This window comes from Argopecten irradians, chromosome 7, assembly GCF_041381155.1.
Source record: "Argopecten irradians isolate NY chromosome 7, Ai_NY, whole genome shotgun sequence".
In the NCBI taxonomy this organism is placed as follows: Eukaryota; Metazoa; Mollusca; class Bivalvia; order Pectinida; family Pectinidae; genus Argopecten; species Argopecten irradians.
Window position 1 is genome coordinate 36,440,780 of NC_091140.1, and position 26,777 is coordinate 36,467,556.

Below are 26,777 nucleotides of genomic sequence, written 5' to 3' on the forward strand. Positions count from 1 at the left end.
CAGAGAAGGGATGAAGCTGCATGATTTTATGACAAAAATATTAAGGTAAGTTTTCAAAAAATAACTGTTCAGTCATAATTTTAATTTCAAATGTGTATTTGTTCATCATATTTTTCTTACTTTAGAGTTAACGTTTTATTGTTGTGTTAAGATATGAGAATGTATCGCAATTTTTAACTTTTCCTAATCAAGCTAAATAACAAGTACTTATAAATCAATTTTTGATCACGAATACATTCCTATTGGGTATCATTGTCCAGAACTTATAAACCTTCTTGTTGTATTGAAGACAAATCATTTGCGTAAGGACAGTCTGTATTCAATTACGATTGATATCAAGCAAACGTCCATTATCCTTCAAAACATTCTACCTTCACTACGAGGGCCAGTATATATTGGTCCGAATGGAATGAATTTTAAAAGAGTATCATCTAACCTTGTTATCTTAACAAATTCAACCATTGTTAAAATTGAATATTAAAATTGTATGTATTGAAAGATCTACTATATGACTTAATTAACACCTACCTTTCTGCTACAGGAAGAATAATGAGTAGTGGGTGTTCTGTAAACGCTACTGACCTAGAGTTTCTACCAGCCGATACTAATTCTTCCTTTCTACAATTGACGCGGTGGATGAACTTCTGTCGAGTGGCGTATGTGGAGAATTGTGACGTGTACTCAATGACCCCTCCGCCAAGAGACATTCCAGGACTGTTCAAGAATGCTTCTTATGACGACTGTTTTAATACACGAACTCTTGTTGCCTATTGCATATCAATAATCCTGACGGCGGCAATAATCTGCACCAACACCGCCATTCTGATAGTGTTCATGCGTTATAAAAGTCTAAGAACGTGTTCTAATATTCCAATAATGAGTCTAGCCGTATCGGATTTCCTTACAGGGGTTGCGTTTACGTACTCATCCATCTGGAACCTGGTGTTGCTCTCTTCCGGATACTCCTTCGACATACAAAAGACGCTGGCATATCTACGCATGCGTACTAACTACTTCCTGTGTTTAACCATGGATGGGACAGGATTGGTATTCACGTGTTTGATGTCGTCTGTTCTGACACTGGGCGTGATTGCAATAGAACGACATATCGGGGTATTTTACCCTTTCAAATACACACATTGGATTACAACCCGTCGGATGATTCGTGCTATTGTCTTGGTTTGGGTTGTCTCCCTCGTCGTTGGTATCCTGCCTTTGTGTGGCTGGAACAAATGGGCCAATAAATGCCAACTAACAGATGTTCTGGATCATTCGTACATCGTTATGTGGACGTCCATTTGCTTCGTGAGTGGTGTCATCATGATGTACATATATTTGAGAATATTTATACTGTCCCAGAAACACAGTCGTCAGATTGCTGCAGTGCAGATATCCTCCTGTTCTGGTCCAAGTACGTTTGTTAATGACACGGCTACATCGGCCGCAAAAGAATCCATGTCTGATGACCATCAAGAAGGAATAACGAAGGCTGGTGAAGAAGTTGAAAGTCCTAAGGCTTTTGAGGCAGATGTTGAAACAGGAAATATACTTATTTCTATTCAAGGATTAAAGAAATCCATGTTCATCATCCCATCAAAAGAAAGTCTGGAAAAGCAAACCTCAGATCAGGGTAAAGAAGACAGCTCGGTGCAACCACAATCCCATGCGCCACAGGAAGTACCAAATCCTCATATCACGCATGAAAGACGACCGGAAGTTCGCAACAAACCGAGCAGGCGCGCACTGGTAACCACAATGGCCATTTTGGGCGCGTTCTACTTGTGTTGGTCACCGCTGTTGATATTTCTTGTCGCGTTCAAGGTCACAACAACAATGAATCTCACCACTTATTACCTCGCCTTGGTGACACAGTTAAATTCGATTTTTAATCCTATCGTTTACGGTATCCGGAACCCCGACATCAGAGAAGCTCTCCAGAAAATGTTTCGCTGCAGAAACTGAAACTGTGAAAGTGGACTCAAGAAATAAAAGGAAAAGGTGAAATGAAATGGTGCATGTACGTTAAATAAAAGTTAATTGTATTTCAGCAAAAAAAAGTTTAAGGCCACATTTAAATTTCTTTTTAGACAGTGACTTACTCAAGAGTAGACTATATCTGGACAATAGTATCGAAGGACAAAAATATATTGATGTAAATTGACGACATGGGGTTATATGAATTAAAGTCGGGTAAAAAAACAACAGAGATAGAAGAGTCAACAAAAAAGTTACATATTAAATCCGGCCATGACAATATCTGAATTAGGTATATAGATTCACTCAGAGGAATTAGGTAACCAATTATTGATACAAAATCGTCTTGAATAATGAAAAAAAAACGAAGAGGGAAAAAAAATTTTGAATGTTTTAAAAGACAATCAGTTGATAAGCAGCCAATATGCTGACCTCAAATCGATCCAGGTGAGCTAAAAATTCAATGAGACGGTTACAGGCCATACATCTATTCTTATTGAATCTATTATTCTTTAATCTTATAACAACAGTAACCAGACTTTTATACGTATGAATGCACAGTACATAGCCTCGATCTGTTGTTCTTCATTATACCAATAACATAAACATAGGCACACATGGGAGAAAGAAGTCTCCGTTAACGTGGACGCCCTTTCTTTCTCTCACTATATCATAAAGACAACATTATAATTCTGAGTGTTTTCTTTCCTGTAAGCTTATATCTTCGATCTAAGATTGACAATTTATATTGTAAAAATATAGAATGTGATATGCGATCAAAAGTGGCCCGATATTTCAGGGTTTCAATTATTAATATCGTGTGTGCGTACTTATGACTATTTATTGAATATTAAACTATTTGATATTACAGCGGATATACTACCACAGTCAATGAAAGTTAACCGGGTCAGAGCATTTTGATACATCTGACAAGTAAATATTATATATTCAAACAATAATGGCTAAATTCTTGCCAGTTGTGATGAATGCGTGGGGGAATGTTAAAAAAACCGCAATTTTAATAATTTAAAATCATCGAGAATTTTTCAAAAAAAATTTCCACGGTATATAATTCACTTTACATAATGAATCCAAGAGGCATTATGGGATGATTGTCTGAAAAACTCTGGCAACTATATAGACCTAAAATGCCAAACGTGAAGATAGTTAAAAACATATGTTTCTTACATTATCAACGACATTGTTAAGGGTTTTTAATTTACCATTCGTTTGGAAACTTAACACCAGGATAAAATCGGTTGGATAAATGACGATTCAATCCAGGTTCAATAGTATTGCACGCATGTTACCATACCGGTGGCGATCCAAAGGTCACGTCCCCTACCCCCCCCACGTTAAACAATAGTTGAAAAGTCCCCAAATAATGGGGGTCCCACGTTTTTGAGAAGTCCTAGTTAATAAAACCCCAAAATAAACTATTTTAGGGCAAGACAATTCGCCCTGACTAAGGTACAAACGTTAATGTCAAACCGTTTTGGCAGCAGTGGATCCATTGATATATAATTGCCGAATAAGGCATTATTCGACGAGCAAGTGTGCCAGGTGTACGGATAAATATTAAAAGTTCAGAACACATTGTGTAATTAAAGCATGACAGCGAGCGAGTTTGAACAATAAGTATCTGCGATTCACAATATGAACTGACACGTATATATTATATATTCAAACAATAATGGCTAATTGTTTGCAGTTGTGATGAATTCGAATGACATGTAGAATGGCCAATAATTTAACAATAAGCAATCGTTAACATTTAAGTTATATGTGCCTTAACTGGGAGGAAATTTTGATGCGTCGTTTTTTCTTCAGTATTCAAATCTATCAAAAACTATTAGATTTAATCATTGAGCTGTGAAAATCATTCAAATGGTCCAATAACATATAAAATGTCTTATAAACTTTATTTACAACATATATCATGCACTGTAATTCTGTAAAATTCTTATTTTTTATGCCTTATATATGTTTCAATGAAAACATACCTGCAGAAATCTGCAATTACAATTACTGTAAAACGTGATATGAAATTATAGACCACAATTTGGCCCCAAGGTCTGACCACTGTATACTCATTTCTCTTCACTACAGTTGTAAATGTAAATATGTATGGCAGTACTTCTTCATTCGTGAGTATAAAAAATATACAGGACATATCACTTGCGTAAAAAAACCTTCCAAGATAAATCACGAGGGGTGAAGGCGCAACGTCTTAGGATATGGAAAAAGTAGAAATTCTTGATGGAACCGGCCATAGATCTAAAAGAATACAGAGGCCTCACTAAGAATCCAAGTAAATACGTAAAAGAGTGAGTCCAATTTGGAGTTGGACTCAAGAGTAAGCCCAAGTTTGACTTATCTATATCGAGATGTTAAGGATGTACTCCTCTGAGAAGTCAAAATTTTCTTGTATTAAGCTTTTTTTCCTCATAGATTTTTGGAAATCATGTTCGTGAGTGGTGTCATCATGATGTACATATATTTGAGAATATTTATACTGTCCCAGAAACACAGTCGTCAGATTGCTGCAGTGCAGATATCCTCCTGTTCTGGTCCAAGTACGTTTGTTAATGACACGGCTACATCGGCCACAAGAGAATCCATGTCTGATGACCATCAAGAAGGAATAACGGAAGGCTGGTGAAGAAGTTGAAAGTCCTAAGGCTTTTGAGGCAGATGTTGAAACAGGAAATATACTTATTTCTATTCAAGGATTAAAGAAATCCATGTTCATCATCCCATCAAAAGAAAGTCTGGAAAAGCAAACCTCAGATCAGGGTAAAGAAGACAGCTCGGTGCAACCACAATCCCATGCGCCACAGGAAGTACCAAATCCTCATATCACGCATGAAAGACGACCGGAAGTTCGCAACAAACCGAGCAGGCGCGCACTGGTAACCACAATGGCCATTTTGGGCGCGTTCTACTTGTGTTGGTCACCGCTGTTGATATTTCTTGTCGCGTTCAAGGTCACAACAACAATGAATCTCACCACTTATTACCTCGCCTTGGTGACACAGTTAAATTCAATTTTTAATCCTATCGTTTACGGTATCCGGAACCCCGACATCAGAGAAGCTCTCCAGAAAATGTTTCGCTGCAGAAACTGAAACTGTGAAAGTGGACTCAAGAAATAAAAGGAAAAGGTGAAATGAAATGGTGCAAGTACGCGTTAAATAAAAGTTAATTGTATTTCAGCAAAAAAGGTTTAAGGCCACATTTAAATTTCCTTTTATAATTAGACAGTGACTTACTCAAGAGTAGACTATATCTGGACAATAGTATCGAAGGACAAAAATATATTGATGTAAATTGAAGATATGGGGTTATATGAATTAAAGTCAGGTAAAAAACCCAACAGAGATAGAAGAGTCAACAAAAAAGTTACATATTAAATCCGGCCATGACAATATCTGAATTAGGTATATAGATTCACTCAGAGGAATTAGGTAACCAATTGTTGATACAAAATCGTCTTGAATAATGAAAAAAACCGAAGAGGGGAAAAATGTTTCGAATGTTTTAAAAGATAATCAGTTGATAAGCAGCCAATATGCTGACCTCAAATCGATCCAGGTGAGCTAAAAATTCAATGAGACGGTTACAGGCCATACATCTATTCTTATTGAATCTATTATTCTTTAATCTTATAACAACAGTAACCAGACTTTTATACGTATGAATGCACAGTGCATAGCCTCGATCTGTTGTTCTTCATTATATCAATAACACAAACTTAGGCATACATGGGAGAAAGAAGTCTCGGTTGACGGTTGACGCCCTTTCTTTCTCTCACTATATCATAAAGACAACATTATAATTCTGAGTGTTTTCTTTCCTGTAAGCTTTTCTTCATATTTGAATTTATATTTAAAAGGATAAATTGTGATATATCAAAAGTCTTATTTCCGTTCAATTTAATATGTATATACTTTGCATTTATTGAAATTAATTTGATTCATGGATATAATGACAGTAATGAATTATCGCAGAGCATTTTATCTGCGAAATATTACGATATTGTTGAATAATAAATCTTCAAGTCAGAACGTGAAAAAACGCATTTTTTAAAATTAAAATTCGAGAATAAATTTTCCACGTAGATAACCCACTTTAATAATGAAAAAGCGCATTATGGGATGATTGTCTGGAAAAACTCTGGCATCTATATAGACCATAAATGCCATAGGAAGATAGTTTAATGCGTATGTTTACATTATCAACTCATTTTAGGGTCTCTGCATTACCATTGTTTAAACTAGACCAGGAAAATCGTTTATCAACGACGATTCAATCCACAAGATGTATTCAGCCATTTTAATTGACGGTGATCAGTTGACGTCACCACGTCAACAATAGTGAAGTCATAATGGTCACGTTTTGGGTGTCAGTTATACCATCATATACTTCACTTTGTCTTTGTTAGTTTATAAAGTAGAAGGGACAAGTAAATTTAAATATTGGCATGTGACCATTGATTAAGGTGGCCGATAAGGCAGGTTTCATTATATATATCCGTGTGTGCGTTTTATGATAAATATTAATATTAAACTATTTTGTATTACAGCATGATTGTATACTACCTTTCAATAAAGTTCTATTGACAATATGAACTGACACGTATATATCATATATTCAAACAATAATGGTTAATTGTTTGCAGTTGTGATGAATTCGAATGACATGTAGAATGGCCAATAATTTAACAATTAGCAATCGTTAACATTTAAGTTATATGTGCCTTAACTGGGAGGAAATTTTGATGAGTCGTTTTTTCTTCAGTATTCAAATCTATCAAAAACTATCAGATTTAATCATCGAGCTGTGAAAATCATTCAAATGGTCCAATAACATATAAAATGTCTTATAAACTTTATTTACAACATATATCATGCACTGTAATTCTGTAAAATTCTTTTTTTATGCCTTATGTATGTTTCAATGAAAACATACCTGCAGAAATCTGCAATTACAATTACTGTAAAACGCGATATGAAATTATAGACCACAATTTGGCCCCAAGGTCTGACCAGTGTATACTCATTTCTCTTCACTATAGTTGTAAATGTAAATATATATGGCAGTACTTCTTCATTCGTGAGTATAAAAATATACAGGACATATCACTTAAGTAAAAAAACCTTCCAAGATAAATCACGAGGGGTGAAGGCGCAACGTCTTAGGATATGGAAAAAGTAGAAATTCTTGATGGAACCGGCCGTGGATCTAAAAGAATACAGAGGCCTCACTAAGAATCCAAGTAAATACGTAAAAGAGTGAGTCCAAGTTGGAGTTGGACTCAAGAGTAAGTCCAAGTTTGACTTATCTATATCGAGATGTTAAGGATGTACTCCTCTGAGAAGTCAAAATTTTCTTGTATTAAGCTTTTTTTCCTCATAGATTTTTGGAAATAGGAGTTCATACCATAAAAAATTGGAAGAAAAAATATATGTCTGTGTGCTCGTTTTTTAGTTATTGTCACTCAAAGATACCTAGTTAACAAAATATTGGATTTTATTGGAATTTTGCCGTTTTGACCATATACACAACAGATTAAAGCCATATTTCCTAATGAGCTGTTTTATGTGTATAGATGTTTGAATTTATTTTCCGGTAACCTTCTTTAAAAATATACCATTTTGAAAAAAATATACCAATTTTGATAAACAAGACTAATATTTTTTCTCAGAATAACATACTACACCTACCCCTTAAAGATGTTCCACCGCCGACAGAGCATAAATGATATTCATTATTTTAACAATAATTGGTGTTTAATCGTGTATATATTAGTCTAATTAACACAAAAAAATAATAAAAAATAATTTTTGCCTTTGGTGCATGCGCATTCAGTAGTTCATTCCATATAGGATTAAGTGTCAGGGATTTTTTTCGGGATGCAATTAATTATTTTTCATATTTTTAACTTGAGTAAAATTAGAAGCTCAAACTTTTCAATGGTGGAAATGGTGTAAAGTAAGTAACTTTTGTATCTGAAGAAAAATACTTAATCGTCTGCTCCTGTTTTTAAAAGTGGAAATATATCATTTGTCAGCGGTGGAGCATCTTTAATTTTGAGCTGCAAAATGCACCATTTTGCCAAATTTAACCCTTTATAGAAAAAGTTCTGGTATTAAACTTTTGTTAATACACTGTATTTTGCATATTAACAGGGAAAGAGTTGTTCTTTCTAAATCAGGCAGAAAAATGGGGGGTCCGTGTGCTTACTTTTTTGCCCCATATGAATATTTGTTATTTTTCAGTATTTTATATTTAAAAAATAAAAGTGCTCAAATTACCATTAAATGTAACAATAAAGTGACAAAATGTATCTTTTCACACATTAATGCTCAATATTTTACTAACCATGAACACAGTAAAGATTTACAGCAAAAATTAGCTTGATACAGCTAAAAATACTGGTGCAGTGATGATTTAAGTAAAAACAATTTCAGTAAAAAATGGTAAAACTGTGGCTCTACTCAAAGCGAAAAAAAAGACACAATTTCAAAATGGCCGCCAAATGGGTCATTTCTTAAAATCCCCGAATACAAATATTTAAAAATAGAAATGTAATTTTTATTTAAATTTGCAACTGGCAGCTTGCTACAAATATTGATAAATTTTATTTGAAAATCTTATAACTTCGAAACGAGACTGAAACCTCAGAAGAATACATCCTTAAGGTAGGGCTTGAATCAGATTACACTTTTCCCTAACATTCAATAACAGATTTGATTAACTCCAGATGTTCAATAAAAAAACACATACTTAATGTTTAATACTACACAATGTACCATCAGATGAAATGAATGGTTATAGATTATCACAAAGTGCTTCAAGGGATACAACCCAATGATGCTTGGGAGCAGGAATGTTTACATCACTCCAATGTGAATATCAGCCGTTGAATACTTTTTCTTTCTATCTAGATTCTTTGAATAACAATATGCCACGTGTTTCAAATATTAATATGTATGTTGTTGGTCTGCTAAAATGAATAAAGCTTATGAACTGGGCCAAGTTTCTAGAACATTCCTTAAAGATGCCCCACCGCTGACAAAAAGTATTTTTGCAGTATCAAAAACAGAAGCAGATGATTCAGTATTTTTCTTCAGTTACAAAAGTTACTTCCACCATTACCACCATTGAAAAGTTTGAGCTTGTAATTTTACTTCAAGTGAAAAATACAAAAAAATAATAATTACAAATGTAATTGCACCCCGAAAAAAATCCTTGGCACTATATCCTATATGGAATTAAGTACTGATTGTGCATGCACCAAAGGCAAAATATATTATCTTATATTATTTTTGTGTTAATTTCACATATATATAAACGATTAAACACCAAAATTTGTTCAAATGATAAATATCATTTATGCTCTGTCAGCGCTGGAGCATCTTTAAGGAATCCCTAAACTTAAAATTATCCATAGGAAATCATTTACAAATCTAAGGAAGGCTTCTTAACTTAAGATATTTTCCTTAACTTTTGTAATGCTTTTCTGTGGAGAAATTATTTAAAAGTTAAAGAATGTTCGTGAAATTTGGCATGGACAGGAATAAATAACTCAAAAAAAAGGAGAAGATTTTAAGTAAGTTTTATATGAGACATAAATAAATATCAATATCACAAACATTTCAACAAGTAATACAAATAAATGGACAATGAATTCAGCCTGATGAAAATGATGTGGTAATCATTTCAGGTGATTGAACACAAGATTGTCAGTAATAGTCAGAACACATCAAAAATCTCAAAAATATCCTCATGATCAGAACTTTTTTTAAATAGTATGAATCAGTAAACCTAAATTCTCAATTCTAATCCAATAAATTGTTTGTATGTTAAATTTGTGGATTTTATGTTGAGAAAGACCATTTTGAATGCTGCAATTTCATTTATATCACGATATTCAAAAGCACAGTCCTGTGGAGAATATGATCAGAATTATAGTTGATAACAATTCATATTTGGATCATATTTCATTCACTACTTTTTTTATAAATTATTGTCCACAATCACTTCAGATCGTTGTTTTCTCGTTTAAACGAGTGGCACTATTGATCTGTATCTCAGTCTTGTTTAAGATCCACACATCATGCAGTCTTCCTTATTCTGAAGAGAGCAAACCATGGCGGCCATCTTCTCATTAACCTCCTGTGTGCCAGCGTCCGTTTTTTGTGCCAGCTTCGTTTTGTCGACGGTGAACTGGATAGCTGAGGCAGCTGCTTTAGTACGCAGGTAGTACATGCCAGTCTTCAGACCCTATAGAAAGAAAGACAGTTATTTTAGTTAAATTTGATAAAGTAAAAGATTAGTTCCAAATGTCAAATTAATCCTTATGTTTAAAATACTAAAAACTAGAAATTTTAACACATAAATATCTCTGCCTCCTCCCAATCAGACAGACTAATGTGATCCAACATATTCTCGCTACTAATTAATTTTGCCTTTTCTGTCCAACTTCTCATTATTGGCGATTTGTTTTCAAGATCTAGGCTCTTCTGAATCAATTCCACAGGGACGGTTATTTGATTTATCCTATCATCTGTGAAAATCATTCACGCGAAAGGAAGTTGATTAACCCTTAGGCTGCTGCAATGGTTTGTATAGTAATGGCTCGAGCTCTCAGTGCTGCATTAATTTTGTAAAATCCAGGGAAATGATAACTTAATTATAAATGATTATATCTTGAAAACTATTTGCATTATGTGAATAAAAGTTTTATGAAAATTGTTTGTTATTGCCTGTAGTTTAAATTGATGCTGTTTATTCCGCAAATATACTTCTCGTTAAGCATACAGGTAACAATACAGGTGACTAAAGGTAAAAATATTAGGTTGTATCAAATAATAACAAGAAAACTCAATTAAAATTATGAAATAAAACCAATTTAATCGAGTAACCTTGGTATTAAGAAGCATATGACTTCATTTGGTTATTAAGTCTTTGAAAAAATCCAGGTAAAAACTTCTAAAACTAATTAATATTCACAAACAAAATCTTGATAATTGTTCATGAAGGAAAGAAGCTAGTTTCCTGTTTAATTTCTGGTCTATCATCACATAGTGTATGCATTTTCATTATGAACCACATCTTATCTCTATCTTAGACCAAGTTACCCTTAAAAGTATTCTTATAGCCCAGATGAGTCCAGGTAAGTCATTTTCAGTCAGGTGAAAGTTAATTAGACAATATAACTAGAAAACGATCTTAAACAATCTCTGAAAAATTGTTTTTCAAATGCATCATGACCAACAGTGGTGTAAATAACTTAATCTGGATAAAACCCATAGCCGTTATCAACGTAAAAGAAACACCTGTATCTTATAAAACGTAATACTGTCATTTTTTGTTCGTCTGTTTTCTTTCAACATGCCGGTCATTGACGGTAAACTTCGTGTAGATAACATAAATAAGTTTGTGTGAACAACTTTATTTTCTATATTGTAATCATCCAAAAATGCGTTTAAAAGCAACTAGCTTACATTTATTCATGTTGTACATTAATTTCAACTCGCCTGTGAACGGAGCATTGTCAAAGTCAATCTTGTCGTCTGTCAACATGGCAGCCGGCCGCGTGGGGGGGCTGCCTCATGTTCTGTGTTGGCATCGGGCACACACTTATTTATAGGAGAAATTAAAATAATGTTGCCTTCTATTGGATCCCAATCTAAAGTATCTGACCCTTCAAATTTACTTTCAACTTCTGACACATCGCTAGCAAAGAACTGTTGTACACGTTCTTCATCACTTCGATCTATCGGAGCGGCCATTTTGACGAGTCAGTATACCATTCGAATTCCTCCACACCTGTGGTTATTTTTAGCCTATAATCCCGAGAATATCGAATGTAATGACATTAGAACCAATCGGAAGCATTCTACTTTCGTTTTCAGTCATAAATTTAGCAACAGGAGGGAGATTTGACGATCGGACTGCCGGTTGAAAACTTGGAGTCAAAAAACGTCTTTTTACTCGTGTAGCACTGAGGGCCATTTAAACCAACGCGTATATAGCCGCGTGTAGCAGTCTAAGGGTTAAAAGAAACTTTTTTTTATCCTGGCACTTGCACTTACACAAGTTGTTATATTCACGACTACCCAACATTGCTAAACTTTTCTAAATTCCTTCTACAACTTCTCAAGTTTACAAAGAAAGTACTGATGTGGGCAAAATGTCCCAAATTGTCTGTTTTGTTCCAATGAGGGTTCACTTATTATGAGGGAAGTCCTGAAATAATTCTCATGACTTCCATCAAAATATCTATTGTTTCTTCATTGAACTCCAACATAATGCCTGAATACTTGTTATTTATAATAAGTACTTCAGGTAATTCAAAACTAAAAGTGTTTTCTTTAAGAAATTGAAGGAGTTAAGAAATTGAAATAGAGTAATGATTTCTCTAAGAAAATGAAACCGGTGTAATTCAGCAGGTTCACTCACCAGTTTCCAGGCGTAGAAGTGCATACTGGTAAGTTTGCCGTAGTTTGGCTCCGCAATGTGGACGTTCAGAGATTGTGATTGGTCAATAAACGCTCCTCTGTCTGCAGCCATCTTGAGCACAGTCTTCTGTGAAATCTCCCAAACTGTCTTATACAACTGCTTGATGTCGTCGGGGATCTCTTCGATATTCTGAAAAGTATATCATGGCAATGATTTAACCAGCACAAACAAATTGACACATAAAATGATTTTAAAGCAAGACTAGGGAGGAAATTTAAAAAAATAATTTTCAGGTCATCAAACATTGGGTATGCTACAATGTTTACTCTGCCATTGACGAAGTATGCATGTATTTATAAGCATGAGGCGTGGCTACATAATGCCTGGCAATTGGTCAATTACTGTATTTTCCCTAATAACAGCACAGGAGCGTCCTTATTAGAGGAGCTCTTAATAGGGAAAATACGGTACTCCATAGAGTAGTAGATACATGTTTCAGATAATTGAACTCCCAGAAACTGTGCACAAAAACATAACAAACCTGTATGGAACCTCCATTGGCGATCAGTTTGTTCTTCATCTCATCATTCCATAGTCCCTTTTCAGTCAGATCTCTCAGTAAATGCTGGTTCACGACCTAAACATTGCAAATATCATTGTCAATGTATTCTGGTTCAGGACCTAAACATTGCAAATATTATTGTCAATAAATTCTGGTTCACGACCTAAACATTGCAAATATTATTGTCAATGAATTCTGGTTCACAACCCAAATATTACAAATGTTGTCAATCATTTTAAATTTACAAAAAATATTTTGATTAAATATTTGATTCACATAATACATCCATAACCCACAGCCTTTAGCCAATGAAACGAGTAGATGTAAATTACAGGTCAAAAAAGCATATGCATATACAAATTATTTCCTTTGAAAATAATTGCTTTATAGCATGCTTATAACTCCCGATTTCACTAACTATGACTTACAATTGATTGATATTCAAAAGGCACTAATAACTATAATTTAAAATTCAAAATTGCACCAGCTTGGCAATAATTTTGCTGATCACCTTCCAGGTGAGTTTGTTCACCTGAGATTTACCTGTGATCTAACGCTGAGAGCAATGCCGAGATCGACTAGAACTCCCTATCAACACCTATGAAAACACCCCACCCTACCCAGAGTTGGTGTTCGGAATGGCCCTTTCAAAAGGCCCTGTGCCCCTAAAGGCTCCAAACAGAAGTCCTTGATGGTATGATGGGTACTACCTAGAATTTCCTCTACCCCTTCCTACTAATACATTACCTGGAACTCTCCTGACAGGACCCTCCTTGTGTAAATGTTACTTGTGTAGGCCTCGATGGACTCATTGTTTCCTAGGATCTGAGCTGTGGAAGCTGTTGGCATCGGCGCCAGTAACAGACTGTTACGTACACCATGTCTAACAAGGCAAACATTTAAAGTGATTCATCAACAAGGAGAAAACTTGTATTCGGAGAATTTACAATGTTAAAGGTTTAGGATCTAACACATCTAAATATATCACAATGCACACCAGAGACAAAAAAAAAGTGTAAGTATAGCTAGATACGGTTGAATTCAAAAGTGTTTTGGGAGGAATTTTGAACCAATCATTTCAATTTGAGAATGGAGTTCTGTTACAAAATCACAAATAAAAAGTTACAAATCATTGATAAAAGAAATGACATGGGCGGACTTCTACTTTGAACATGAATCCTAATTATCAGATAATATTCTGTACTGTATAGCTGTTTTTAGTTGCGGAGATAAAATTACTGTAGTCAGTATCTGATACAACAAAGAACTCGAGCGTATAACAATTGCAATTGGTGTACAAGGCAAACTTACTTGGCAATCTTGGCACGCAGACCATCCCAATCATGCATAGTAGCCTTCACATTCCACATATCGTGCTGTAAAATCTACAATATCAAGGATAATATCAGACATCTCTGGTGATTTAAAAGTTCTTAATAATACACTATGCAATACATTAATTGTAAACTGATAATTCTCAGTTTCTCCTGAAGCCAACTAGACTTGCTCTCTGATACCTCTACAGCCTCTTGTCACTAGATTTGTATGTAGCTCTTTTGCTTCTGGCAAGTGCTTCTAGATTTTCAGTCTAGAAGATCTGAAAAGTCTAGAAAAACTCACTTGCGGAGAACAGTGTAAATTGAAATGGCTTCATGCCAGATTCAAACTTCACAAAAACTTCCTAATTTTCTTTGCAGCCTTTGAAGTGAAATCAGGAACCATAAAAGATTTTAGATAAGTAGACAGTCAATCATCTCATAAGTATTTATAATTACATTTAACGACTTCACAAATCTTAACAGATTCTTAAAATGCTACTCCAACCTAGCTATTAACAAAACACTGGTCTTACCCCTTTGCTGACAGGACATCCATCATAGGTTTCATAGGGTCCAAGCTTTTCTGCAAGTTCACAACTTGCCTCCAGAGCCCCAAAGTAAATGGTCTCAAAGATCTGTTTGTTGAGTTCCTGGGCTTGGGGGCTGTCGAAGGGGAACCTCATCAGGATGAAAGCATCAGCCAGTCCCTGCACTCCAATACCAATTGGTCTGTGACGGAAGTTGGACCTTCTTGCCTACAAAGAGTCATTTTTCGTTCATTTTTCTTCTTTTATATATATTGTTGCATATGACACCAACCATTCGAGGGACAATGAATTTTTTTTTTTTTTTTTTTTAAATTTAGCCAAGTGGTTTTTCAACACAGTTCAAATTATAATGGCACTGAGTCATGTGAGATACCAAGAAAGTACAGATGGTCACTTGGGCAGGCTTTACTGATGTGGCAAAAAAAATATAAGAAAAGAAGAAAAGGTGCAAAAGTTGATAAAATTTGTGATGAATATTTATCAATGTGGATGTAAAGATCTTTCAATCATGGAGTAAGATTTGTTACAAATGAGAACTGGCAATACTAATGAGAAATCGCTGTTTATCAATTGGACTTGACTAAGTTGACATAAACTAGGAACTGTCTGTGATTACAAGGGCTTACCTCCTCCACAGGATAAAAGTTGATGTCAATGATTTTGTTGAGGTTCCGTACAATGACCTTTGTGTTCTCCTTCAGCTTGTTGAAGTCGAAGGTCTTGTCTGGTAGTACGTACATGTTGAGAGCGATAGATGCCAAGTTACACACAGCAACCTGATGGAAACCAACATAGTGGAAATGTCAAAAACATGATAAACAATTTATTATTAAGATATTGATGAAGTCTTTTTGAAACAGCACAACATTTGATGATAAGTGGCTTAAGTCACCAACCAACTGTCGGTTCCTGGCAACTCATCAGCGACCAGGAACCTCCAACAGTAGAGCTTCTGGCTAGTGTTCAAAAGTCTTGAGTTCAAACCCAGGTCAGGTATGGTCACTACTTTTAGTCTGCTTCTAATAAAAACATTTACTCATTTACCCCTGAAGACACTTTTGAACTCTTCTATTTAAAATACTGGAACAGTCCATTATAGAATTCCAGGGGTCAATGAGTCAACATATATTAAAAATACTACTAAATCAAGAAAATATCTAAAGATGTTGTTAGGAATCCAAAAGTTTTCCCCATGAAACGCGTGCCCCCTGACTTTCTCTCATCCGGGGTAAAGTGTACCCCTCCTCAGAAAATCTGAGGGGTACAAGCATAAATCTAGGGGTACAAGCAAAATTTAAACAATCATGAAGCATTTCATCAAGCTCTGATCATTCAATAATCGACTCCTTTGGTGACATAAGGGCAATTTTACTTTCATTTCTAATTCCAATTCATTAGATATCGTGCTGCAAAAAATGATACTGAAAGGCTCAAAGCTGTAGATTTTAAAGAACTTAAATAGTGTTTCCAATCAAATCATCATAAACACTGAGGTTGGAACTTTTTTTACTCGTTTCTTACATTGATCTACGTTTTCAGACGATGTTTCATTCAGGGATTTTCTTTTGGTGATAGAAGAACTCGCAAAGAAATCGCTAATCGTACGCTTTTTAGACAGCTCCATGTTTACAACATTGACAAGTAAACACCACTAGTGTTACGCCTTACGATCTTTAGTGTGTGATAGTGCCCATAATCAAATAGCGAAACATTATTCAGGTTAGGAAATAACCTAGATCGATAGGTCATCATGATCAGCCAATCAAAATGCAGGGAAATCGCCAGTAGCAACCAGCTTACAGAAAGATCTAGGACGAGGTTGTCTGGTCATTTCTTCCGACAGTTTTAATATATATAAATTATAAATAACAACTGTTTTCAGTGATGCGTGAATTACGTACACCTGTACGTAATGGGGCACGCTGATGAATTTTACTAGTTTATAAGGGATATTACAAGATTTTGTTTAACAACAAGCCATTTAAATACCAGTTTCCTACACACGATTAACACAAAGAAACTACCATCTTTATTGGAGAAATCGATTTCAATGAAATGTAGCGATGTAAATGTGTGAAAGACGATCCCCACTACAACATCAGGACATATGGATTTTCCCGGAAACAAAAGTGAAAAAAGAATGGTAATTTGGTAGAAAAGTGAAGACAAAATGATATCTATACTCGGAGTGAAGTAAACTTCAGCTTATGATCGATCATTAGTCGATCATCAGTCACTTGCTTGGAAGGGATGATCGATCATGAAAATGAAACTGTTTCCCAACACTACTCATCATAACTACAGAAATCTAATTTTATTTGAAATGCTCCCTCATTTGCCTTCTCCTCCTCAGTTGCATGTGCAAAGAAAAGTTAAAAAGGAAACCTCACCTCATCTGGGCTGCTATATTCCACGATCTCCGTACAGAGGTTGCTACACTTGATGGTGCCGAGATTCTGTTGGTTGGATTTACGATTACAACTGTCCTTGTACAACATGTATGGCGTACCCGTCTCTGTCTGGGACTCAATGATGGCATACCACAACTGTTGGGCTTTGATTGTCTTGCGGCCTTTTCCCTCTTTTTCGTATCTGAGGAGACAAATTTTTTTATTTGATAAAGGTTTGTTTCCTGTTGTTTGATTATTGAAATATACTATAAATATATATTAGTTTTACACCTAGCACAATCCTTGAATTGGTGCATTTAAAAATTTTCAGTAACCACTAATCAGACTTGAAGAACAAGACCAATCAAAGTTCAGCACCAAGTCATCAGCATGATATGCACTTAGATATTTCTAGTTCAAGACAATACTACAAACATACATATTTGGTATTAACCAAATATGTCAAACATACATATTTGGTATTAACCAAATATATATGTTTGCAGTATTGTCTTGAACTAGAAATAACTCAAGTGATTGAAAACCTTCAAATCAAAAAATGAGAAAAAATAAATAAATAAAATATGGCAAATTATCAATTGTCTTGAGTAAGTTTTAAAAGTCAATATGTTGTAAATTTTGGAACAGTCAGATCATGGAAAAAACAAGTACCTGTAACAGTTGGCAACGAGTAGTAAAGGTTAAAGAAGGAATAGATATAGAAGTATGGAATTGTAGCTATCTAGCAACTAAAAGTTCTTACTTGGTATAGAGCTTCACAAACTCGTCGCCCCAACAGTCCGCCAGACCTGGACACTCGGCGGGACACATCAGGGTCCAGTCTTCGTTTTTCTCTACTCTTTCCATGAACAGGTCTGGAATCCATAGCGCGTAGAACAAGTCACGAGCTCTATTTTCTTCTTTTCCAGTGTTCTTTTTACAGTCGAGAAAGTCGAACATATCACAATGCCATGGCTCCAAGTAAATAGCAAATGCTCCAGGTCTCTGTAAATCGATGCGAACAGAATCGGTTTTACTTTCAGAATTATATATTGGACACTCAGATCAAATGATTATATAAAAATATATGTGTGCAGCAAACTTAAAAAGTATGATAGTTTGTATAAATCAGTCTTAAATCAGATATATACTTATAATATCAAAGCAACTAAAATTCCAGTCATGATCAATTTCTATTTTTAACACAAATTAGTCTGGATGCATTCGTGAATGCAAATTCTCACAAAATGATGCATCCAGACAGAAATAATGATAAACACAATGCACTCAAAATGCAATTGGCCACCACTTTTGTAAATATAGTATTTACTGATTTTAGTCGTGTGGGGAGCCACTAGCCTATTACAATTAGCACTAGTCCGGCCATAAATACTAGTCATGGGCATCGGACTAGTGCTTAAAGTCACAGACTGCACAAGCTTTTGTGTAAAATGTGACAAGTTTACCCAAGACTATAATTGTAACAAGGATATTACCATATTGATATTTGTTACCTTTTTGATATAATATTTAATGTACATTTCTGAATATTTGTGCAACACTGGTCTATATTCTCGTGATTTCTTTACCATGTTCTGCTGTGCTCACCTTATTACCGCCCTGATCAACGTATCGGGCGGTGTTGTTATACACTCGTAACATAGGCAGCAGACCGTTGGAGATTCCATTTGTCTGTAAAACATTAAGACTAAAAATATTAGTACTAAATAACATTTTGTTTTTCTTTAAAAAAAGTTTTAATCAATACTTGGGGTTTTCATAAGTATAGCAACATTTTAACAGCCAGGGTCAGGTAAAGGACGCGTCAGGTTTGTTGGTGGAGGATAGTCGGAGTACCTGGAGAAAAACACCGACCAGCGTCAGTTCCTTTCAACTGACCCATATGGGACTCAAACTTGCGACCCATAGGTGGAGGGTTCGTAGCAATAGGATTAAGACATCTTAACCACTTAGCCACTGTGACCCTAATATAATGTACACAAAATGTTACAAACATAATCTCTCAAAAGCACTTATGATTGACAATGTCTATAAAGACCATCTATGGCACAAAGATTAAATTGCTTTAAAACTTATAACTCAGAAAAATCCTACTTTATATTATTAGAGAAAATTGACTTTACTAAAAATCAGGGATCAATCTAGGTTTTGGGGGAAACTACTCTTTTTCAAAATAGGAGAAAAGTTTGGCGAAATATAGGGGAATTTGCATCTTCTTATTTTCTTATCTTGACACTATTCAAATTATATTCATTTTAATTCTATTTTTTTTTTAAATTAGTAAACCAAGATTTTGAGCTCAATAATGAAAAAATTGAGTTTATCATAAAATATGCAGTAGCTGTATGATAAATATGAAGAAATTTGCAAACAAAAGTCTAAAAAAATTAATAGGAAATAAGTCACAGGAGAAATGGTGGTACAAAAACGGTAATTTTTTAGCTTCAAATGGGGTATTTTTAAATATTCAGAGGAATTTTAGGCCAGAGGGGAATTCATTCCTTGAGGGAAAATTTACCCATAAATGGTAATAAATTAGAGCTAGATTAATCCCTGAAAAATACAACTAAATATGGTAGTTTTTCCGTGTTTCACTAGACTATATGTAGCTCTAGTTGCTATACCTTAGAATACATTTTATGCACTTCAGTACAGACACTCACCCCTGCGATGTAACTTCCAGTTCCACGGATATTGTGAACGTTGAGACCTATTCCTCCAGCTGATTTTGATATAAGGGCACACTGCTTGAGGGTGTCGTATATGCCTTCTATACTGTCTGAGTGCATGGTCAGCAAGAAACAGCTATAAATGATAATGATATTACTCGGATATTTCTTCTCCATATCAATTCATGTAATCAAGTGATTTAAAGAATTTCAAATATCATTTTATCACATTTTGGTAATCAGGGGTTTCATTATCTTTCAGGAGAGGCGATACTATTGCAATTTCAGGGGGTACTTTTCTATACCATCTGTATGCTATCTAATGTAATTTAGCCCGGTTTGACCGGCAAAAAGTACAAGTACCGCCTGGTAATAAAGTCACTTTGTTGGACATTCTGAGGTACATACAACAAAATTGCCATTTACAAAATAACAAGAAAATCATTTAAAATTTACTTTGAAAGGCCACCTAATAATTTTCTAATTGAGCTAAGAAAATTTACGTTTTGTCAATAGAATATATAGTTACTATATTATAGTACTTTGCTTCGTATTGTTTCCCCCTCCCCTCCAATTTTTTAAAAACATAGATGTGTGAAATACACTAGATTCTTATTTTGGGATATCAAGTACGAGATATCAAGACTTTTAACATACCTTGACAGCTGTGGTCTGCATGTGCCAGCATTGAATAGCGTTGGTGAAGCATGAGTAAACCATTTCTCTGACAGCAAGTTGTAGGTCTGAAAAATTAAGCAGAGAATAATTCTACATACGTATATATTACACGTTCATCAACAAAACCAGGGGTGTCAATATCAGGCCATACCAGATACTTTTTGTCGGTTAAACCTGGTTGTGGTACCGCCTAATTAGGTTCATAACATACAGATATTACAGAAAAATACTCCCTGAAATTGCAATTGTAACGCCTCGCCCGAAAGATAATGAAACCCCTGCAAAAACATCAAATCCTGTACATGAAAGCTTAGGACAAGTTAGAAATGGTGTTAAAATACCAGACAAAATTTCCTCTGATATATTAACTACTTCAATTTTGTTTTGTGTTTTTTTCTTTTCTTTTTCCTATAATCAATATGTTATAAAATCTCTTTTAATGTATTCAGTTCTTCAAACGATTACAAGTAGTCTTACGACTGGAAAAGTGTCCTTGCAATTTCAGAGGTTGAAAAGTTAAGTCAATGGCTATAAATCTAACATTGTTCAAACTTCCCAAAACAGTTCTACATGGTCATTTTGCCCATATCAAATTGCCAACTATTAAATTTTTATTTACAACCTGAACCCAAGGATTTATAAGTGAGAAGGATTCATGACTGTATCTTTACATTACTTATCACCACGCGAGACGCCTATGAACCGGGAATAAAAACCATTTTTCTCAACAAATACTTGTCTTTTCGAGTAAAACGAAACACCAATGTAAAGTATATTGAATTTCACAACGTTTATTACTTGCTTTAAGAACGGAATATCTAGAGGATATGTCTTAAATTTGCGTTAAAAAAATATGACAGCTCATGAAATGACAGTCCGCTTCAGAAAGTAAGATGGTAACCCTCGCACCCGCAAGCTACATCAAAGGCTGCGCCGGCGGATATCAAAGGAAAATCAGTCGTTGCCCAACATCATGGTCAGTGCCCAAACACAAAACCTCCTACCTAGTATTTCCCCAAAACCCAGTGTGACTTATCCTTCTCATATACGTCCTTGCTGAACCCGATAGGGTAGGTAATTTTTAATCTACAAGAGAACTTACTTCAATAGCTGCTTCGATGTCCTCCTCATGTATACCAACAGCTACTCTCATCAACATGTGCTGTGGTCGCTCAGCCACTGAAATATCCAATTTCATTTTAACATTTCAGCAAACTTTTCTAGCCAAGAGGCTTTCAAAGATTCTTCCACAAGTTCACAATTAGAATCAATTCAATTAGGAGCAACTTACAATTTTGTTGTTTTTACCATTGTTCAATATTTTTTAAACTCTTGACACTATTCAAAATGTGTTTTTCATTTCTTAATCATTCAATAGCATACTTTTAGTAAGCTGTCAAATTCTGTGCACAGCATATAATCATCAATTTGTAGGAAATTATTTTTAGAAGTTGTTGTAATCAAAAATTGCTATTTGATACCTTTTCCATCCATTTTCAGTAGATATGAGCGCTCTAATGTCTTGAATCCGAAATAGTTGTAACTGAAGTCACGGTCGTAAATAAGCGCAGAATTCAATCGCTGAAGAAGATATAAATACATTGTATCTCACTTTATCATTTCTTAGAGAGTGTGTATATTAATTACTGTTTCAATGAAGATCATTTTAATGTCACATAAAAATAGAAACTTTGATTCATTATAAGCTTTATATTATGAAACAATACACCTGGAATCAAGTTTTAATTCTGGGCTTTCTCTCACTTTTGTGTAAATGGGGCCGGGGCCTTCAGAATTGTGAAAATAATCGCGGCACTGACCAAAATTGGGAAAATTAGAATTTGTCAAATAAAACAAAAACAACTAATTCATTTCAAATTCATTTCAACCAATTGATTTCAGTTTCCTTTCTTTTGGCATTTCTTATTGATTTTTTGGACACAAACGCGATTGTGAAATCAACTTGAAGAATTGTGAAATAACATATGTATTTCAGTTTGGGAATGGGGCCGAAAATCGGCTCCAAAAACAGCACAGCGAGAGCCCTGTAAATAATTGGAAAAGGTAAAATAACTGTAGTACTTCAATGATACATCAATATAGTGGATTAAGAGGGCTGTAACAATACATAGTTCAACTTTGAAATCCAACATGATACCTGACAATTTACAAACAGCTCTGATTTATATTAGAGAATCACATGAAACAAATTCACAAACATACGTCAGAGTTATCCATGATGATTTTGTGGATCTTGGGAGAAATCATAGGGGAGTGTTTGTTTGTCTTGGGGTTAATCCAGTTGTAAAGATCATTCATGACATCTGAAAAAAATGAATATTCAAATATGACAGTTATAACCTCTTAGCATAAACTTAACTTAAACATGGAGATAAATCAAAATTGTTTCGGTGGTCTAATCATTAACTGTGTAGCAATTTACCAATGCATCAATATATGTAGTTAAAATATGTTTTTAACTGTTGTTATGTTGTAGTCTCATTAAAAGTGTACAAACCGCTAAAAACTTTTTTTGTTTCTTTGTGTAGATTTGACACTGCGATTCTCGCTGCCAACTGGGCGTAGTCTGGATGTTTAGTTGTCATGGTGGCTGCGGTTTCGGCGGCTAGGTTGTCCAGTTCTACGGTAGTAACGCCAGGATACAGACCCTTGATGACTTTGAATGTGATCGCAGTCTGGAGAATTTACAACCAATTCTTAAATACATTCTTTATCTTCATACAATTTATAAGTATATACTTTAAAGTTGAGCGCAATGTTTCATTTTGACACTCACACAATAAAAGTAAGTAGATCTCATATTTATGTATTATATAATGCATTTTTTTCCCATTTACTTTAGTTTTATAAATTCATTGAAGTTGGGGTTAATAAGTGATTATGATATATCCTACCGGGTCAACAAAGTCGCTGTTGAGGCCATAACACAGTTTCTGAATCCTTGAAGTAATCTTGTCAAACATAACCTTTTCCTGGCGCCCATCTTAAACAAAGAGATGAACTTGTTTTAGCTAATATACTCAACACAAATTTATGAAAAAGAATACTTCATTCTGGCTTCAAAACTATAAACACAATTAGTCAGAAAAATGTGGAAACATACATGATTTAATCAAAATATTTTACAAAATCACAAATAAAAAAAACCCAGTTTCGTATCTATTGTATAGGAATAGGACATGTCGATCCTGCCATTGGCTGCCCATTTTCAAAACTTAATCAAAACATACATTTATAAACATATTTGTTTTATTTTGCTTACGTTCTTTCATCTTAGTTATCATTTTCCTTTGCTTTTTACTCTTGTAATGAAAACAGAATCGGATATACAAATTGCAGAAGGGGAGGGTGTTGTTTACACTTATTTAAATTCAACCGCTGAACGATTTCAATTACAATTTATCGTAAACATTCATATAATTTTAATGTTGTAATATTTTAGTTTTCAAACGATTTCATATCAACTACATATTAATCTATGAAATACCACACAACAACAAATAAACAATTTCGTGTGGCCGTGGGTCAATAAGGGACATTCGCGGGATCATTTCAGTACATTTCGAGGCCTAACATACGAGCAGAATAAACCATAGATTTTGTTTTAAACGTTTTTACTTACCTCTCTTGTAGACAAACATGTTTGCAAGCTACGGAAAATCTTGTCGGACAGTAAAGTAGATGTCAAAATTTCTTGCAGCTGACCGGACGATTCTTTGTTGCTGTTTTCCCCCTTGAAATGAGCGCCAACTGCGATCACCTGACTGATTTCCCGCACTTCTGTGTTGATCCGCCCATTTTTGCGGGGTCATCGAGACGTTTTCTAGAGACGGCAATTTTGACGAAGCGTTTCAGAAACACCGAACTTTGATCGTGAGGCCCATAGAGGGGCACTGGGAACTCTGATACAATGTATATGTAAGAAAATACATGACTATATGTTATCAAGGACTTATACGTCCTTCATATATTTTTGTTCACCGACATCTGTCATTTACAAATTAAATGTGAAAATCAGCTAGAGGCATAAACATGCTATTTTTTCTTCAGTAATTTATTGAAAAACACTAAATTTGATAAATTTAGCTGTGAAAACAATGCCTGCTAAATATAAGTTACAATTAATAACTATGCATTGTATTTTTGTTTTTGTTTTTTTTTATGCTATATGTATGACATATTTACAATTATTGATAACGCTGTAAAAATGTGAAATGAAATTGTAGACCACTATATCTAGTTAGTTTAATGGTCTGACCGTATATACGTACTCATTTCACTGCAATGTATAAATCTGTAAATATAAACATATTTAGCAGTGCTGCCAAAATCAAATTAAAACCAGTACACTGTTAATATTGTGATTCTCAAAATCGTGGTAATATCTGATAATGAAAAAAATGTTAAAAGCTCTGCTTGATTCGTATGGCAAGCCAAGTTACTTTTTATTCGATCAATTCCGATATCGGAATTTAAGTTTCCGATATCGGAATTAAATTCCTGGTATTGCCGCACCCCCAATTTGGGAATTAATTTCCGATATTGGGAGGGGGATCGGAAATTCTTACTCAGATATCGAAAATCCTAATTCTGTTATCGGAAATTCTGATTCCGATATCGGAAATTTTATTTTTGATATCAGGGATTAGAAAACAATATTCCATATCAGAACTTTCTAATTCTGATATGGGAAATTTTATTTCCCATATTAGAATTAGAATTTACGATATCAGAAATTAAAGAAATTTACGATATCATAAATTCGGAATAAACAGTAACTTGGCAAGCCAAGTTGCTTTTTATTCAATTAATTTCAACATCGAAATTAAAATTTCGATATAGGAATTGAAATTCCCGATATCGGAATTAAATTTCTTAAATTTTAAATTAATTCTGTTATCGGAAATTCTATTTTGATATCAACAATTAGAAAATAATTTTCCATATCAGAAATTCTATTTCTGATATCAGAATTAGAATTTCCAATAACGGAAATTAAAAGTAATTTTCGATATCAGAAATAGAATTTCCGATAAGGTAAATTCAATTTCCTATAACGGCAAAAGAATATCCGATATCGGAAAATAGAAATCCCCATATCGGAATTAGAATTTCCGATATCGGAAATTCGAAATAAAAAGTAACTTGGCTTGCCATAGATACGTGAGAATGAAAATTACGGCACGTTTAATTTTATCTAACAAACATAGGTAATATAACGAGAGGCCTAGATCACAGGGGACCAACTCAATAAAAATGAATATTGTCAAAAAAAAATTGTATTTGGTGGATGGACAGATGAGTATATATGACAGTCATGTGATTTTTTTTCAGAAAATACAAGATTTGAAAAATTATTGAAAAAAAATCGGGATATTTACTTTAAAAAAGAGTAAATATCCCGATTTTTTGATAATTTTTCAAATGGCTTCTGTGTAGACGCGACTCTCTGGATTCAGAAATCTGTTAGGGTGTATGTCGTCCGGTCAGGAAGAGTAGCCGTCTGTGTCCTCTTCACTGTTAGATATCCCTCCGGCACAAAGTGTCTTTTAAATCCCGATCCAGTCCACTGTATACCTTCTGTCGTACAATCTTCAATATACTGGCGGTATGGCCTTCCATAATCGCTCTTGTTGCTCACAGAAAGAATAAATTTGGGTTCTTCGCTAATCTGTCCTAACCGGTCTTGGTCTGTGGTCTGTCTGGGGGCAGGCTCTACCGGTATGGTCACTGGGCTGGGTACCACAGCTTCCTCCACCCTTTCTGGCATGTCTGTCGATTGATTCCAATGGGACTCCAGGATCAAATCCAAGGTCAAGGTCCTCATGGAGGGTGATGCTTGATGAGGTTGTCCAGTCCGATAGAAGAGGTGACACTGGGCACCTGTCTACCATCACCTGCTGTGGCGGGCCGTCATCGTCCTCAAAGGTGGCGATTAAGTGACCAAAGTGGAAGGGAACGAAAACTTCTTGACGGACACGGCCATCATGGGTTTCCTTCCCGAGGCGTTTCCTTGTGTCTCTCACCGGTTCCGTGGCTCCCCTTCTTGTGTTGGTCTAAAATATAGGTCAGGAACCAGCCCCTGGTACGAAGAATCAGCAAATATTGCACACCAGACGATGGCA

At 34.8% G+C, this 26,777-nt stretch overlaps 3 protein-coding genes across 3 annotated transcripts; 2 read left to right on the top strand and 1 right to left on the bottom strand.

Annotated features, from left to right (window-relative positions):
• The first annotated feature begins 549 nt into the window (after positions 1-549).
• Positions 550-1,962, top strand: LOC138327183 (5-hydroxytryptamine receptor 1F-like). The gene has a single exon (XM_069273167.1). The coding sequence runs from the start codon at positions 550-552 to the stop codon at positions 1,960-1,962; it is 1,413 nt and encodes a 470-aa protein (XP_069129268.1).
• Positions 1,963-4,438: 2,476 nt separating this feature from the next.
• LOC138327184 (5-hydroxytryptamine receptor 1F-like) lies at positions 4,439-5,102 on the top strand. Its single transcript, XM_069273168.1, has 2 exons — positions 4,439-4,550; positions 4,705-5,102. The coding sequence occupies exons 1-2, from the start codon at positions 4,439-4,441 to the stop codon at positions 5,100-5,102; spliced, it is 510 nt and encodes a 169-aa protein (XP_069129269.1).
• Positions 5,103-9,578: 4,476 nt separating this feature from the next.
• LOC138328287 (ribonucleoside-diphosphate reductase large subunit-like) lies at positions 9,579-24,441 on the bottom strand. The gene is made up of 18 exons (XM_069275029.1): positions 24,275-24,441; positions 23,547-23,635; positions 23,150-23,327; positions 22,855-22,955; positions 22,113-22,212; positions 21,734-21,810; positions 20,611-20,696; positions 19,948-20,089; positions 18,872-18,955; positions 18,027-18,268; positions 17,264-17,465; positions 15,500-15,649; positions 14,859-15,080; positions 14,318-14,391; positions 13,754-13,889; positions 12,986-13,081; positions 12,445-12,633; positions 9,579-10,263 (listed from the first exon to the last, which is right to left on the bottom strand). The coding sequence occupies exons 1-18, from the start codon at positions 24,291-24,293 to the stop codon at positions 10,081-10,083; spliced, it is 2,370 nt and encodes a 789-aa protein (XP_069131130.1). The 5' UTR covers positions 24,294-24,441; the 3' UTR covers positions 9,579-10,080.
• Between the last annotated feature and the right edge of the window lie 2,336 nt (positions 24,442-26,777).